This window comes from Nelumbo lutea, chromosome 7 (genome assembly GCF_056320005.1).
Source record: "Nelumbo lutea isolate HS-2025 chromosome 7, American lotus-T2T, whole genome shotgun sequence".
In the NCBI taxonomy this organism is placed as follows: Eukaryota; Viridiplantae; Streptophyta; class Magnoliopsida; order Proteales; family Nelumbonaceae; genus Nelumbo; species Nelumbo lutea.
The window spans coordinates 23,366,025-23,381,109 of NC_142690.1; the positions used below are offsets into that span (position 1 = coordinate 23,366,025).

The following is a 15,085-nucleotide window of genomic DNA, read 5'->3' on the forward strand; positions in this document are numbered from 1 at the left end:
CTTACCTCTAATCTCACTGTAAGAGTTCAGTAGGAGAGGAGGTCGGAAAATGGGCTGGCTGACCTACTAGCTAAGCAAGGGGTGAACAGGGATCACTTATTCTGGGCTCAATTGTAACTTTACTTTTTATGTAAGGCAGCAACTCGCGCCTTCTGGGAGAACTCTGTTTTTGTAACCACTTGTCAGTGTACTTTATACTTCAAACTTTATCTCAATAAAATTCTTCATTATTCATCAAAAAACAAAGAATGTTGGAAATATGGGTAGGAAAATGGAGTTCAAACAATAAAATTAAAGGATCATGAATAGCATAAGAATATTTCACCTTTTCACTTTCCTCTATTATTCTATTTGTCTATATTTATACTTTTCTCCTTAAATTTTCTTATCCAAACCCCAAGCCCTACAATAGGTCAATTTTTTGCTTTTATATTTTTTAGATTTTAACTATTTCCCATTCAAGTTATCAACTTTAATTTTGCCAAAAGAAATCCAGTACAATAACTTTTTTCTTGGCATGCTAGAATAAAAAAAAAAGAATTAAAATATTACATGGATAAAATTGAAGAATGCTATGGTTCAGTTTCCAAAGAACGAAATAATAGAATGAATTGTGAAATTTACCGGAATCCAAAAACAAGAAATAAATGCCCCCAGAGCAAAGATTGATATGATAAGGCATGGTAAGAAGTATGGAAACCTGCAATACATTCTATTTGTTTATTTTCTGAGACCTCAATATAAATTGATCTATGATGTATAATACTGACAGTCAGGAAGTAAGGAACTAAGATATTTAGGTTTTTTAGTATAACTTACCTTGCAAACAGAGAATTATCAGAAAATATATTTGGATATTTCTTTGCAGGCTGCACCAAATGAACTAAACTAGTGAACTGAATTAATCCAAAGGACTAACAAGGCATAAGAAAACCATTTGAGGGTGGGAAATTATTATCAGAAACAACTTTATGTAAAGGGATGTAGCAAAAACACAATTTGAAACCAGGATTATATATCCAAATGGATAGAATCTTTTCTGAACAAACAAATAACCATAGGTTTCTTTAGAACATGGAGAGTGAAACAAAATATGTGTTAAAGAGAATTCAGATACAGTGTAAGTACATGGGCTCCTGTTTTGACTATGTCATGAATTATTTTCCATCATTTCAAACCACCCATAATGAAAAGAATTATCAATCAGTCCAGCAGAACCCAGACCCAATAAAATCAACCAAACTCAATATAAAATATGATATAAGGTAAGAAACTAGAATAAGTTTGAGAGAAGAGAAGAAGAACAAACTAGAAGAAGAGAATTGAAGAACAGATCATGGGGCTCAATGAGAAACCCATTATCTTATATAACTGCTGTAATATAATGACATTTTTCTCTAGTATTGGGCAGCATATGCTAGGAAAAACTTATATGCAACAAATCAAACATCAAAATCTCCAAAAGTCGTTAAAATTATCAGGTGACATAAAAAATGGTAATCAGCTTCTACAAATACCCATGTACACTGCTAATCCTAAATACACATGGGTTTCACACACACACACACACACAGAAGAAGAGAAACCTTGCTCTGGTATCAACTTAAATTTTCAGCAATGATTCATCATCATCAACTAAGGCTTATCCCATCCATATGGGGTCAGCTACATGAATCCTGTTTCACCATTCCATTCTGCTTAATGTCATATCCATTGTTAAACCATGAGTTCTTAAATCATTTCTTACTACTTCAACCTACTTCCTTTTTTATCTGCCCCTAGCCCTTCTAACCCCTTAAACTTGTGACTGATGGCTTTTTCTTAAGGGTGGTCAGTGGTGTATGTGGTCTTTTATGCATGTAATTGAACCATCTAAGTCTACTTTCTATCATTTTATCACCTATTGGAGTTATTCCTAGGTTCCTTTAAATGACTTCATTTCTGACCCTATCCTTTCTAGTTTTTCCATACATCCATCTCAGCATATGCACTTTTGCCACACTTATTTTTTGGACACTGTTTATTGATTGCCCAACACTCTTGCTCCATATGGCATTGCTGACCTTACAACTATTTTATAGAACTTTCCTTTCAATCTAAGTGGTAATCACCGATCTCTCCCTTGTTATGAATGTCAAAAAAAGATAGCAGATTGGATGAAGTCCATGGAGCTATTTCCTGACTTCACGACTGCTGATGTTTTGAGGAATTAAGGAACAGTGGTAGGTTCTTCAAAAAAGAAAAAGGTGACAAGAAGTTGGATACTTCTGGGAAAGGAATATTTAAAATTGAATTTTGATTCGGTAATCCATGACTGTCTGGAATAGGAGGGGTGGTAAGGGATGAAAATGTAAAAATACAGGCTATTCCTTGCATATTCCTGGGGTACTCCTTCACTCAGAAGGGATACCGTTGTTTTGATCTTGTTTCTCGGAAACTTTGTGTTTCCATGGATGTCTCTTTCTTTGAGAGTGAGCCTTTTTTCCCTGTTTATCCTCAGGGGGAGAGTAGGAATGAGGAGAAACTGGTTCAGCTCCCTCCTCTTCCTGATCCTCCTCATTTTCGTGTCTTCTTCTATCGTTACAAAGGCCAACCAAATTCAAGAGTTGTGGAGAATCCAAAAGTTGTATCTCCAGTGCCATTAAACTCTTTGAGGGCGGATCATACTCACTCAGGTATCTTGGTTCCCATTGATGTCCCTGACCCCATTGCAATTGATACCTCTGTTGCTAATGACCTTGACCTTCCTATTACTCACAGGAAAGGTGTTAGATCGTGCACCACTAAACACCCCATTTCCCACTTTGTTTCCTATGAAAACATTTCACCCTCTTTTCGAGCCTTTCTCACATCCATTGACAGTGTCCCTATCCCTAAGAATGTGGCAGAAGCTCTTTCAGTACCTGAATGGACAGATGCAATGAAGGAAGAAGTTAATGCCCTTCATAAAAATGGCACATGGGAACTTGTAGATCTTCCTAAGGGAAAGGATCCAATTGGATGTAAATGGGTGTTCACAGTCAAACATAGGGTTGATGGCACAGTGGAGAGGTATAAAGCTCGTTTAGTGGCAAAGGGGTTTATACAAGTGTACGGAGTTGATTATGTAGAGACTTTTGCACCCGTTGCCAAGATGAACTCCATTAGAGTTCTATTCTCTCTTGCTGCTAACCTTGATTGGGATATACATTAGCTTGATATCAAGAATGCCTTCTTGAATGGTAACCTTGAAGAGGAAGTTTACATGACACAACCCCCTGGTTTTTAGGCTCAAGGCAATGGACAAAAGGTGTGCAGGTTGAAGAAGTCTTTATACGGGCTGAAACAATCACCGAGAGCCTGGTTCAGTAGATTCCATGTAGCGATTCAGCAGAAATGATACAAGACACATTGTTTGTGAAAAGAGGAGAAGGTAAAATTGCTGCTTTGATAGTATATGTTGATGATATAATTATCACTGGCAACTGGAAGGATGAAATCCAAAAGTTGAAGAGTTTTCTTGCCACACAGTTTGAAGTAAAGGATCTAGGTCCTCTAAGGTACTTCCTAGGAATTGAAGTTGCCCGCTCAAAAAGGGGTATCTTCATTTCCCAAAGGAAGTATGTCCTAGATTTACTCCAGGATACAGAAAAAATGGGAGTGAAGCCAATTGATTCCCCCATTGATCCTAACCATAAATTAGGTGACAGCCAAGGTGAACCTATCAAGGATGTGAAACAATTTCAGAGACTTATAGGGAGATTGTTATATCTTTCTATGACCCGCCCAGACCTTGCTTATGCAGTTAGTGTCCTTAGCCAGTTCATGCATGCCCTTATGACCACTCATCTTGAAGTAGCAGAAAGAATCCTTTGGTACCTTAAAAGGTTTTCAAGTGCTGGCTTGTTGTTTCAAAGGCACGGGCATTTGAAAGTTGAAGTGTATACTGATGCAGATTGGGCAGGATCCCTAAATGACAACAAGTCAACTAGTGGCTACTATACCTTCATGGGAGGAAATCTAGTTACATGGAGAAGCAAAAAGCAAAGTGTGGTGGCTAGATCTAGTGTTGAAGCTGAATATCGAACAATGGCTCATGGAATGGCTGAAATTATGTGGATAAAGAATCCGTTGAGTGAGTCGGGTTTTCTAGTGGACAGACCTATGACCCTATTCTGTGATAACAAAGCAACCATAAACATTGTTGCTAACCTTGTGCTACATGATAGAACTAAACAAATCGAAGTCGACAAGCATTTTATCAGAGAGAAAGTTATCACAGGGGAAGTGTGTACTCCTTATGTCAGCTCTAAGGATCAACTTGCAGACATCTTTACGAAAGGACTACACCACTCAAGACATCATGATTTATGTGACAAGTTGGGCATGATTGACATCTATGTCCCAACTTGAGGGGGAGTGTTAACAGCTGTTATTTTTTCCTATGTATAGTACCTAGGGGTACTATTGTACTTTTGCTCCTTTTCTATTTTAGTTGTTGTCGCCTTAGTATATATATTAAAAAGCTGCGCCACCAGCAGTAATCTTTTTGCTCTCAGTTCTCTCTTCTCTCTTCTTTTCTCTCTCTTTTCTCTCTTCTTTCATTCTTCTCTCCTGCATAACAATACCTATAGGGATAGCCAATTCAATAAAGGTTGAGCTTTTAGCACTTCTTCAGGGGCTAAAACTTGCCAAACAAACAAATTTGAAAAACTTGGAGGTTGAAGGGGACTCAAAACTGGTGATCTATTGGTCTAATAACAGGGGTAGTGATCCTTGGATATAGACATTCCTTGAGGGATATTGAAAGCCTAGCAAGGGAACTCAATGCTTCTTTCACTTGGATAAGAAGGACCGCAAATGGGACAGCTGACTCATTAGCTAAATAGGGAGTTTAGGGGCAGCAACTTTTCTGGGTTTTATTGTAACACATTGTGAAGTAACAACTGTATTTTCTGTTTTATTGTAACCCTGTAATTTGTCCTCACACTATTAATAAAATCAATCTTTCCTTGCTGATAAAAAAATGGAACTTCATTGGACCCCAACCCCTTTCCATAGAAAATCCCTCTGTAATTTCTCTATCTTATCAGCCACCACAGCTGGAACCTTCAACAATGAAAGGTAACAAGTCAGTAGACTTGAAAGGACAGTCCGAATGAGTGTGATTCTGCCCCCCAGAGATCCTCTCCAGTCTCCTCTCCACCCTTTCTACTATTGGCCTCCAGACCCCTATTGAAGATGCATTGGTTTCCAATCCTAAGTATACCCTGGTTTGCACCCATATTATTATTAAATATACATAGTATATATTCCATTTTACTCCTACTTATTTAAAAACCTCTTGTTTCTAAGGTATTCATCCATAAATTCTGATGTCTTTCCCACAGTTTTCAGCAAAGTGATAAAAGTCGAGAATAATTGAGAAGAAAAGAAGAAAAAAGTATAAGAAAGGAGAAGAGAAAAAGAAAGTGGAAAAACAATCACAGTCATGGGAGCTAGAAAGAACCCTCCACTTCTTTTGTATTTAGCCAACCAATCAATATATTATGAATTTTCAAGTCTGCCTCTAATTAGTTGAAACAATAAGTAAGAAAAATAAAAGGCCCACAGTCCAAGATAAATCAAGCCCATAAGCATAACAAGAACAAATTATAGAATAGAAAATTAATATCCATATAAAAATAGAAAAAATAAAGCCCAATAATGAATGGCTGATCTATCAACACTTCACTAGCAGCTCATAACACCCATCCACTCTTCTACAATGAAGTTCTTGTCCTCCACTGCAAATATTTTCCTCCATCTGTTTGCCAGGAGAAACTCCCCTATCTGTCCCCACCTCTGTGTGACCAGACCACCCACTTAGGCGGTTCTTTATACATTGAACTAACTAGGCTCCAATTTAGAGGATGGCCTATTAAGAACTCCCAAATGTTTGGTGAGAAGGTCATATAGGTTTATGACACACCTGGTCTCATATGTGAGATCTATTTTGGAGGCCATATCCTAGAGTTATACTATACAAGGATCCTTCTTGGAGGACTGTTTATGGGTTTCCTTAAGATGTTGGGAGGGACATATTTTTAAGTATTGAGGATTCATATAGACAACTGATAACTAGTTATCCCATTTCAATCAGCCAATTTATGTAAATTAACTGTTATTTTATTGTTTACATGAGTAAGCAACAATAGTTACCAGTAAATACAGTTAAGAAGGAAATGCTGTTCAACCTGTGAAAAGAAACCTCCTATAGCTGGACCAATAATAAACCCAATGCCCCTTGATGTACTAGCCTGAAATGAAATGTCAAATCAATAAATACTTTGTTATAATTGATGCAGAACAAAAGAGGAATCCATGATAAGCACTGAAAAGAAAAGTATCTTACAATTGATTGTCCTAAAGCATGATACTTTTCATGGCAAACTTCTGAAGCATATGCCTAGAACACAATGGATACAATCAATGGGTAATGTTGAACACATCAGCGGTACAAAATGAAACAAGAGGAGCAAATACCACAATAAAAATTATTAATTAGCAGTGGTTAACATTTCTACCAGATAAGAAATTGTGTTTTGTCATATTATCATCTAGACATATATAAAGAAGAATACCCTTATTGGCCCAAGCATGCAATTGAAACATCCAAGAAGAAACCTCATAGAAACTGCCATCCAAAGGCTTGTACTGAGGCCAAAGAGTGTATTGAATATAACCCTGAGGTAAATAATGAAAATTTCTATCATGGAGAAACATTTATAATAAACAATCAACAAACCGAAGTTCATTTCTTGGATATTATAACCAGGGATCAAAATTAAAAGAAAGTTTGTAATGTTACTGACACTGAAATTGTCCCAATCAATATAACAGGTTTTCGACCATATCTATCTGCTACCACTCCCCAGAAAACTGAAGTTAAAGCTCTTCCAATCATGAATGAAGATCCTTCAAGAAACGAATGACTTTATCAGCATTATATCCTAAGAAGTTAAATCACTTCAGTAAATATATAAAAAATATACTATTGCAAATTGTGATGTATCAAATACTACCAACAAATCCTGCATAGAAACCAATATCTTCCTCTCGTTTTGCTATATGGAAGTCTCTGATCTGCAAAGATAACAAAGAAATTATAATGATGATAAACAAAGATAATGACAATAACAAAAACAAAGAAAATTACCTATAGAATGCTTATAAACAACAATCATGTGCAATTTTTACATTCTTCCAGGACCCTTGAAAAGACACCTACAAGACAAAGTTGGACAAGTCTTTTCATGGTCTCAACTTTGTCAATGCAGAGAATAAGATAATCTTAATAGCATGTACACCATATTAATATACTTCATTGTATCATATGAGTTGAACATATTTTATTTTCTTTCATTTTGAATTTTCTATTCAGTCCCTGATAGAAAATAATGTGCAGATGCACACAGCTGCTTTGATTTGGATGATTTGGGAAGAGAGGAATGCTAGAGCGTTTGAAGTGAAGAGACCATTATAGAAAGAGCATTCTGTTCAAAAACATTATAGAAAGTGCTTTGATTTTTTCTGTGCTGTTATTATTTCTGGGTTGAAATCTTACAAGAATCTGCTTGGACTGAACAGAACCAAGAACTAGATTGTTTGCAGCCTTAGTTCTTGGCAGTAAGTCCAAGGACAGGCTGTGTTTTACATTGGCCAAATGGTGTAAGGGGGTGTTTGACCCTTTTGTGTGGACCTGTAGATCCAAAACTGTAAGGTTTTGAAACACCTTTGTAGGTCATGAGTGACCTGATTCAACTGGCAGGGTATTGCAGTATTTTTTGTTGATGTTTTTGGACTTGTATTGTCCTTTGGAAAGGTTAGACAGACCTGTACATGTGTGTGACAGCAGCTTCTGTGTGTGATTGTATTTGTTACATGCATAAAAATCTCAAAAGAGTGAGGGTGGTTGTCATCCGTGTGTGTGGACTGAAAGAAAAGAGGTCATTGTTCACTCTAAAGTTATTATATATGGCTACTGAAGATTCTGCAACATCTGGAACCACATCTAATCAGGATGGACTGAATGGTGGTCATGATACTTTAAATTTCTCTATGACTATCACTCCCTTGGATGGTAGGAACTACTTGGCTTGGTCCAAAGAGATGTGGATGTATATTACAGCTAGGTGAAAGGCAGGATATATCAATGGGAAGATAAAAGAACCTAGATCAGGGACCGCTAAATATGATAAGTGGAACCAAGAAAACTGCATGATTATGACGTGGCTTCTGACATCCATGTTACCTTCAGTTAAACAGAATTTCATGTGGGCTGAGACAGCTAAAGAAATATGGGAACAGGCAAAAGCAACATATTTAGAGCAAAGGCACTATGCCAGGATTTACCAATTACAAGCTGAATCTTTAACATGTAACCAGGGGGAGAGGAGCTTGCCTGCCTACTATTCAGCCCTAACTTCAGTTTGGAAAGAGTTGGGTTTCTACCAGAACATTGAGTGGGAAAGTCTAAAAGATGCCAAAGCTTATAAACAACTTGTGTCTCAACAATGTGTGTTTGCTTTCCAATTGAGCCTCAACCCTATGTATGATCCCATTAGAGTGCAAGACCTTCCATCTATTCAAGAAGTCTATACCCTAGTTCAGTCAGAGGAAAGAAGAAATCAGCTATGAATGCTCCTGAGAGGGAGACTTTTTCCTTAGCAGAAAGGGGATACATGAACTCAAGAAAGAAAGGGGAAGGCCAGAAAAGAGAAAATGATAAAGATAACCATGGTGCACCCATTGTCAGAAATTTAGGCACACCCGTGAAACTTGCTTGAAGTTGAATGGGAAGTCAAAGTGGGCACAAGAACTTAGCAAGATGTCTGCACAGGATTAGAATAGGAAACCAAATCAGAAGAAGTATACCTCAGCCAACTTAGCAGCTCATGATTCATAGTATGGAAATTCAGCAGTGACTTCATCTGAAGATCCCCCCCCCCCCCGTTCTGATCTCAAGGAGGATATTATTAATCCTTCCATGACCATTTGGAGCAATATGGTAGGGCTCTTAGACATGCGAATATTGGGCTTACTCCTTCAACTTCTTTTGCATCCTCCTCAGGTAACTCAACCTCTGCCTTCTAAATAGCCTCTAGGACTGTGGAATCCCCATGGATCATTGATTCTAGTGCCTCAAACCATATGACTGGTAAGTCAACTCATTTCCATTCATATACCCTCCTTTAAGGCAGAGATAAAGTGAGGTTAGCAGATGGATCTTTCTCCTCCATTGCTGGTCGGGGATCTATATCTTTGCCCTTTTGGTCTTCCACTATTAGATGTCTTGGATGTTCCAAGGTTACCTATTAATTTGTTGTTTGTCAGCAGTATGGCACATACTTTGAATTGTTCAATAACCTTTCTCCTGCATTCTTGTGTTTTTCAAGATTTGACTTCCAAGAAGACGATTGGTAGGGGGAAGATGGTTGATGGCCTCTATATGTTGGAGAAGAAAGTTGGTTTTGGGGTTTCAAAGTCCTTGAGTCATTCAAGTAAGAGTCAAGTTATATTGTGACACCATCATTTGGGCCATATGTCTTTTGAGGCGTTGAAGCATTTATTTCTAGAAATGTTTAAGTTTGTGTCAGGTAGTAATTTTAAGTGTCAAGTGTGTCAGTTGAGTAAGCATTGTAGAGCTTCATTTCCTTTATGAAATAAAAAATCATATCTTCCTTTTTATCTTGTGTATTCTGATATGTAGAGTTCTGTTAATATTCTAATTGAGAATGGCTATAAATACTTTATCTCATTTATTAATTATTTTTCTCGATACTCTTGGGTTTATCCTATGCACTCTTGAGAAGAAGTTCCTAAATTGGTGAAATATTTTCAACGCATGATCTATACTCATTTTTAGACTGAGATCCAAGTTTTCCAATCAGACAATGTGAAGAAGCTTTTCCATGGTTATCTCACTTTTTGCTTCCTGTTGCTCTCTTCACTGAAGCTCTTGTGCCAGAACCCCTCAACAATGTGAAGAAGTTCCCATGTTTCCTATTGCTTCCAATCAGACAATGTGAAGAAGTTCTTATGTTTCCTGTTGCTTCCAATTAGACAATGTGAAGAAGTTCCTATGTTTCCCATACCCATGTGTGTCTTTGGTTGTAAGTGCTTTGAACATGATCTCTCTCCCACTTGAGGTAAGCTTGATCCTAAAACTATTGTTTGTATTTTTCTTGGTTATTCCCTGTCTCAAAAGGGTTACCACTATTTTGACCCTATCTAAAAAATATTTTGTGTCTATGGATGCCTCGTTCTTTGAAAATGTTCCCTTTTTCCATATTTATCCTTAGAGGGAGAGTAAAGTTAAGGAGAAACAAACACAGGCTCTATTACCTCCTCTTCTTGATCCTCCTCCATTCCGTATCTTCCATAGACAATGTTATAAAAGCCAAGGCTAGAAAAGTTCAACAATTGTGGAGAAACCTGAAGTTGTGCAACCAATGCCGTCATATTCTTGGGGGTTAGATCCCTTGTCCCATCTAGGTACCATTTTCCAGTTGATACCCCTGAACCTATTGATATTGATACTTTGAATTATGATTTGGATCTTCCCATTGCAAAGAGGAAAGGTGCCAGATCATGTACCGCACACCACTCTATGGCTCATTTTTTATACTATGAGAATATTTCACCCTCTTTTCATGCTTTCCTTTCAACCATTGATAGTGTTCCCCTTCCTAAGAGTGTTGTAGAGGATTTATCGGTTCCTGAATGGACAAATGCCATGAAGGAGGAGATTGATGCCTTACATAAGAAAGGAACGTGAGAGTTGGTAGATCTTCTTGAAGGGAAGGAACCTATGGGGTGCAAATGGGTGTTTCAAGTGAAACACAAGGCAGATGGCACAATTGAGAGATACAAGGCTTGTCTGGTTGCAAAAGGCTTTACTCAAGTGTATGGGGTTGGTTATGTAGAAACTTTTGCTCCTATAGAAAAGATGAGCTCTATTTGGGTCCTTCTCTGTCTAGTAACAAATCTGGATTGGGAACTCCACCTATTAGACATTAAAAATTCCTTCATGAATGGTGCTTTGGAGGAGGAAGTGAACATGAACCAACCTCCCAGTTTCTGTGCAAAAGGTAGTGAGCAGAAAGTTTGCAAGTCTCTACATGGGTTGAAATAGTCTCCTAGGGCCTTGTTTAGCAGATTCCACCATGCAGTTCAACAAATGGGTTTCAAGCAATGCCAAACTGACCACACACTCTTTGTGAAGAAGGAACAAGGGAAAACAACAGCTTTAATAGTCTATGTAGATGACATTGTTATTATAGGTGATTGGGTCTCAGAGATACAGAGGCTGAAGAAGTTCTTGGCCACACAGTTTGAGGTGAAGGATCTGGGACCATTATGTTACTTCCTTGGAATTGAGGTTCCCCACTCTTAACAAGGTATCTTCATCTCTCAAAGGAAATATACTCTTGACCTTCTGAAGGATATAGGGAAACTAGGTGCCAAACCAGCTGACACTCCCATTGATGTTAACCACAAACTAGGGGAGTACAGTGATGAGCCCATAAAGGATGCAAAATAGTACCAAAGGCTTATTGGAGGAATCCTCTACATAAAGATGACTAGGCATGACATTGCATATGTCGTGGGAGTCCTCAGTCAATTTATGCATGCTCCCAAGGCTGCACACCTTGAGGCAGCAGACAAAGTTCTTAGGTACTTGGAAAAGTTCCCTAAGACTGGTCTCTTTTTAAGAAGCATGGACATATGAATGTTGAAGTTTATACTGATGCTGACTGGGCTAGCTCAATGGATGACAGGAAATTCACTAGTGCTTATTATACCTTTGTAGGTGGAAATCTCGTTACTTGGATAAGTAAGAAACATAGTGTGGTGGCTATACCTAGTGTAGAAGCAGAGTACAAGGCAATGGCTCATGGTGTTGCTGAACTCCTGTGGATTAAAATCTACTAGGAGAATTGGGTTTTCCTCTTGATGGTCCTACGTCACTCTGCTGTGACTAAGGCTGCTATCAATATTGCAGCCAACCCAGTGATCCATGAGAGAACCAAGCATATTTGAGGTGGATAAACACTTTATCTAGGAGGAACTAGAGAAAGGAGAAGCATGCACTCCTTATGTTTTTTTTTATCAGCAAATAAGACTTTTATTAAGATCAGGAATATATTGAATTACATGAGTTTGGTTTCAGCATTGCAATGACCCAAGCTACAAATAGTTACAGTTCTACCTAGAACAAGGTAGATCTATTTGCCCCCTGTTTTGCTAGGGTATCCGCCATACCATTTGCAGTCCTTTTTACCCAACCAAAGTAAGAGTTGAACCTCCTTACAAGTATGTCAATTTCCCTATAGATAAATTTGAGCTTCCAAGGCGTTGATGTGATTTATTTAGCCCAAGAAATATTTCTAAATTTATTGCTCCAATCTGCTCAGCCAGCTTTAATCCTTGTAGGAGAGACAAAGATTCAGCCTGAATTAAGTCACCAATACCTATTGGTCCTGAGAAAAGTGCCACAACTTCTCCTTGACAATTTCTAAGCACACCCCTTATACCTGCCCTTCTCGGGTTGCCAAAGGAACTCCCATCAAAGTTTAGTTTTAGTTTATTTAGTGCAAGTGGCTTCCACTCCACTCACAATTTCTTTGGGTACATCTATTTGTGCCACTTCAGTCTAGTTCCTTAGAATGTCATTCGTGGAGAGGTTTTTGAATAGTTCCATGGTCATCACCCAATGTGCAGTTCTGATTTTTATGGCTTCAATGACTTCCTCCTTTGATTTGCTTTTTCCAAAGAAGATTCTTTAGTTTCTTTCCTCCCATATAGTCCATACCACAGCAGCTCTTGCTGCCTTCCATAAGCACTTTCCTCTTTTCTTCTGTTGCCTCAGGAAAGAGGGGCTGAATAGACTTACTACATCCTGTGGGGGAGCCCATCTGCATCCAAAGAGAGAACAAACAATTTCCTAAATACAAGAAACAAAAGAGTAGGATAAAAATAAATGGGGTAGGGTTTCACCACAAGCCTTACAAAGGACACACACATGAGGAAAGAGGCATTTGATTGGCCTTCTTTTCTGTAGCACATCACAAGTGTTTACCTTTCCCTAGGAATACTTCCGAACAGAAGGCTTGTACTTTAGGAGGGATTGATTTGCACCAGATTTCTCTCACTAGGAAATTCACCCCCAAAAATTCAGAATGAGTGAGCAGACTGAAGAAAGAGGCACAAGAGAGTAAGTCGTCAAGGGTTGGGGACCAGATTCCAATATTAGCTGTATTTTGGTCTAAGTGGACCATCTCTAAGGTTGAGATCAAGAGCAATAAGGAAACACATTTATTTTCCCTCAGACCCCTTCTGAAGCTAAAGTCCCAATAGAGACCCGAGTCTGAAAGCACGCCAAGCCTAGCAACAGGTTTGTTTTTAAGGTTTGACAAGGAGTAAAGGTCAGGGAATTTGACACTAAAGGGCAAATCCCCTACACACAGGTCTTCCCTAGAATAACACTTTATTGCCACACCCAACATCAAAGTGGATAAAGTGAAGAAAGGTTGGGAGTACCACAAAGGTTGCTTTCCAAGGGGAGTTTGGAGCTGCATTGGAGGCTAGTTTTGCATCCCAGCCGTTTTCTACTTCACGATTAATGCTTTTAATGACCCTGTGCCACAACCTATCTTCTTCACAAGGGAATCTCCATAGCCATCTCCCTAGGAGGGCTGTATTTTTCTTTAAGATGTTCCTTATACCTAGGCCACCTTGCTTCTTAGGTTTGCAGACGTGTTCCCACTTCACTAAATGATCCCTCTTTTCATCACCGGGTTCCCACAAAAAATCTGTCATTATCTTTTCTAACTTCCTGGCTATTTTCACTAGGATCCTAAAAGTGGAGAGGAAATAAGTGGGCAGATTTGCTAGGGTGGATTTTATCAAGGTTACTCTTCCCCCCAAGGAAATATAACTTCTCTTCTACATTTCTAACTTCTTAGTGAATCTCTCTAAAACTGATTTCCAGAAACTTTCAGCTTTCGGGTTCCCAAGGGCATACCTAGGTATTCTAGAGGCCAGCTTTTCACTTCACAGCCTAGTAAATTTGCCATGGCTTGGATGTCACCCTCTTCTAAGTTTAATCCAGCTACACAACTTTTTCCCCAATTCACTTTTAGTTTTGAGGCCTGCTAAAACTCATCCACCAAAATTTTCAAATTCCTCAAACTAGGTTCATCACAGCTCTCACAGAAAATGATAGTATCATTTGCAAATTGCAGGTGAGACACCACCACCTCTGATATGCCAATCCTCCAACCTTTAAACTAATTTTCTTGGTCAGCCTTGATGATTTGTCAACTCAAAACCTCAGCAACAAAGGTAAACAAGAAGGGGGATAAAGGATCACCTTGTCTCAACCCTCTTTTCATCGGGAAGAAGTCCTTGGCTACCCCATTTAAAAGGACAAAGAAATGTGCTGAGCTAATACATCCTTTAATCCGTAGTCTCCATCTTTCACCCAAACCCATCATTTCCATGAGATTCAACAAGAAAGACCAATCCACCATATCATAGGCTTTCTCTAGGTCTAATTTACAAACCAAGCCTTTGCCATCTTGTTTTTTCTTCGCTACCACACATTCATTTGCAACTAAGATTTGATCCACTATTTGTCTCCCCTCCACAAAAGCTCCTTGGTTCTAAAAATGACAAAGGGCAAGACAATCTTCAGATAACCAGCCAGAACTTTTGCAATGATCTTATACATGCTACCTAAAAGACTTATCGGTTTGTAGTCCTTAGGGGTTTTGGCCTCTTTCTTTTTAGGCACCAAAGCAATAAAAGTTGCATTTGCTCCTGGAGAGATTTCCTCTTTTTTATGGAAATCAACAAAGACATCCATTAAACTATCTTTTAAGACTTCCCAATAATCTTGATAGAAAGCCATTGACAAACCATTTGGCCCTGGAGCTTTGGATCTATCCATCGAGAAAATTGCTTCATGGACCTCCTCTACACTGAAAACTCTTTCTAGCAAGGCAGCTATGGATTCTGAAACTCTATCCCATTGTAATTCTTCCAATTCCAAATTGCTTTC

The 15,085-nt window shown here is 38.4% G+C and overlaps 1 protein-coding gene across 3 annotated transcripts in view; it reads right to left on the bottom strand.

The window, feature by feature from the left end:
* LOC148845668 (putative peptide/nitrate transporter At3g43790) overlaps positions 1-15,085 on the bottom strand; it is an 81,800-nt gene that overhangs the window by 43,146 nt on the left and 23,569 nt on the right. For all 3 annotated transcript variants that reach the window (XM_088953278.1, XM_088953277.1, XM_088953279.1), the window contains 7 exons: positions 7,044-7,104; positions 6,834-6,936; positions 6,603-6,705; positions 6,374-6,427; positions 6,216-6,278; positions 820-869; positions 625-700 (listed from right to left, as the gene is read on the bottom strand). In XM_088953278.1, coding sequence (XP_088809404.1) covers positions 625-700; positions 820-869; positions 6,216-6,278; positions 6,374-6,427; positions 6,603-6,705; positions 6,834-6,936; positions 7,044-7,104 — 510 coding nt within the window. The remainder of the gene's footprint in view (positions 1-624; positions 701-819; positions 870-6,215; positions 6,279-6,373; positions 6,428-6,602; positions 6,706-6,833; positions 6,937-7,043; positions 7,105-15,085) is intronic.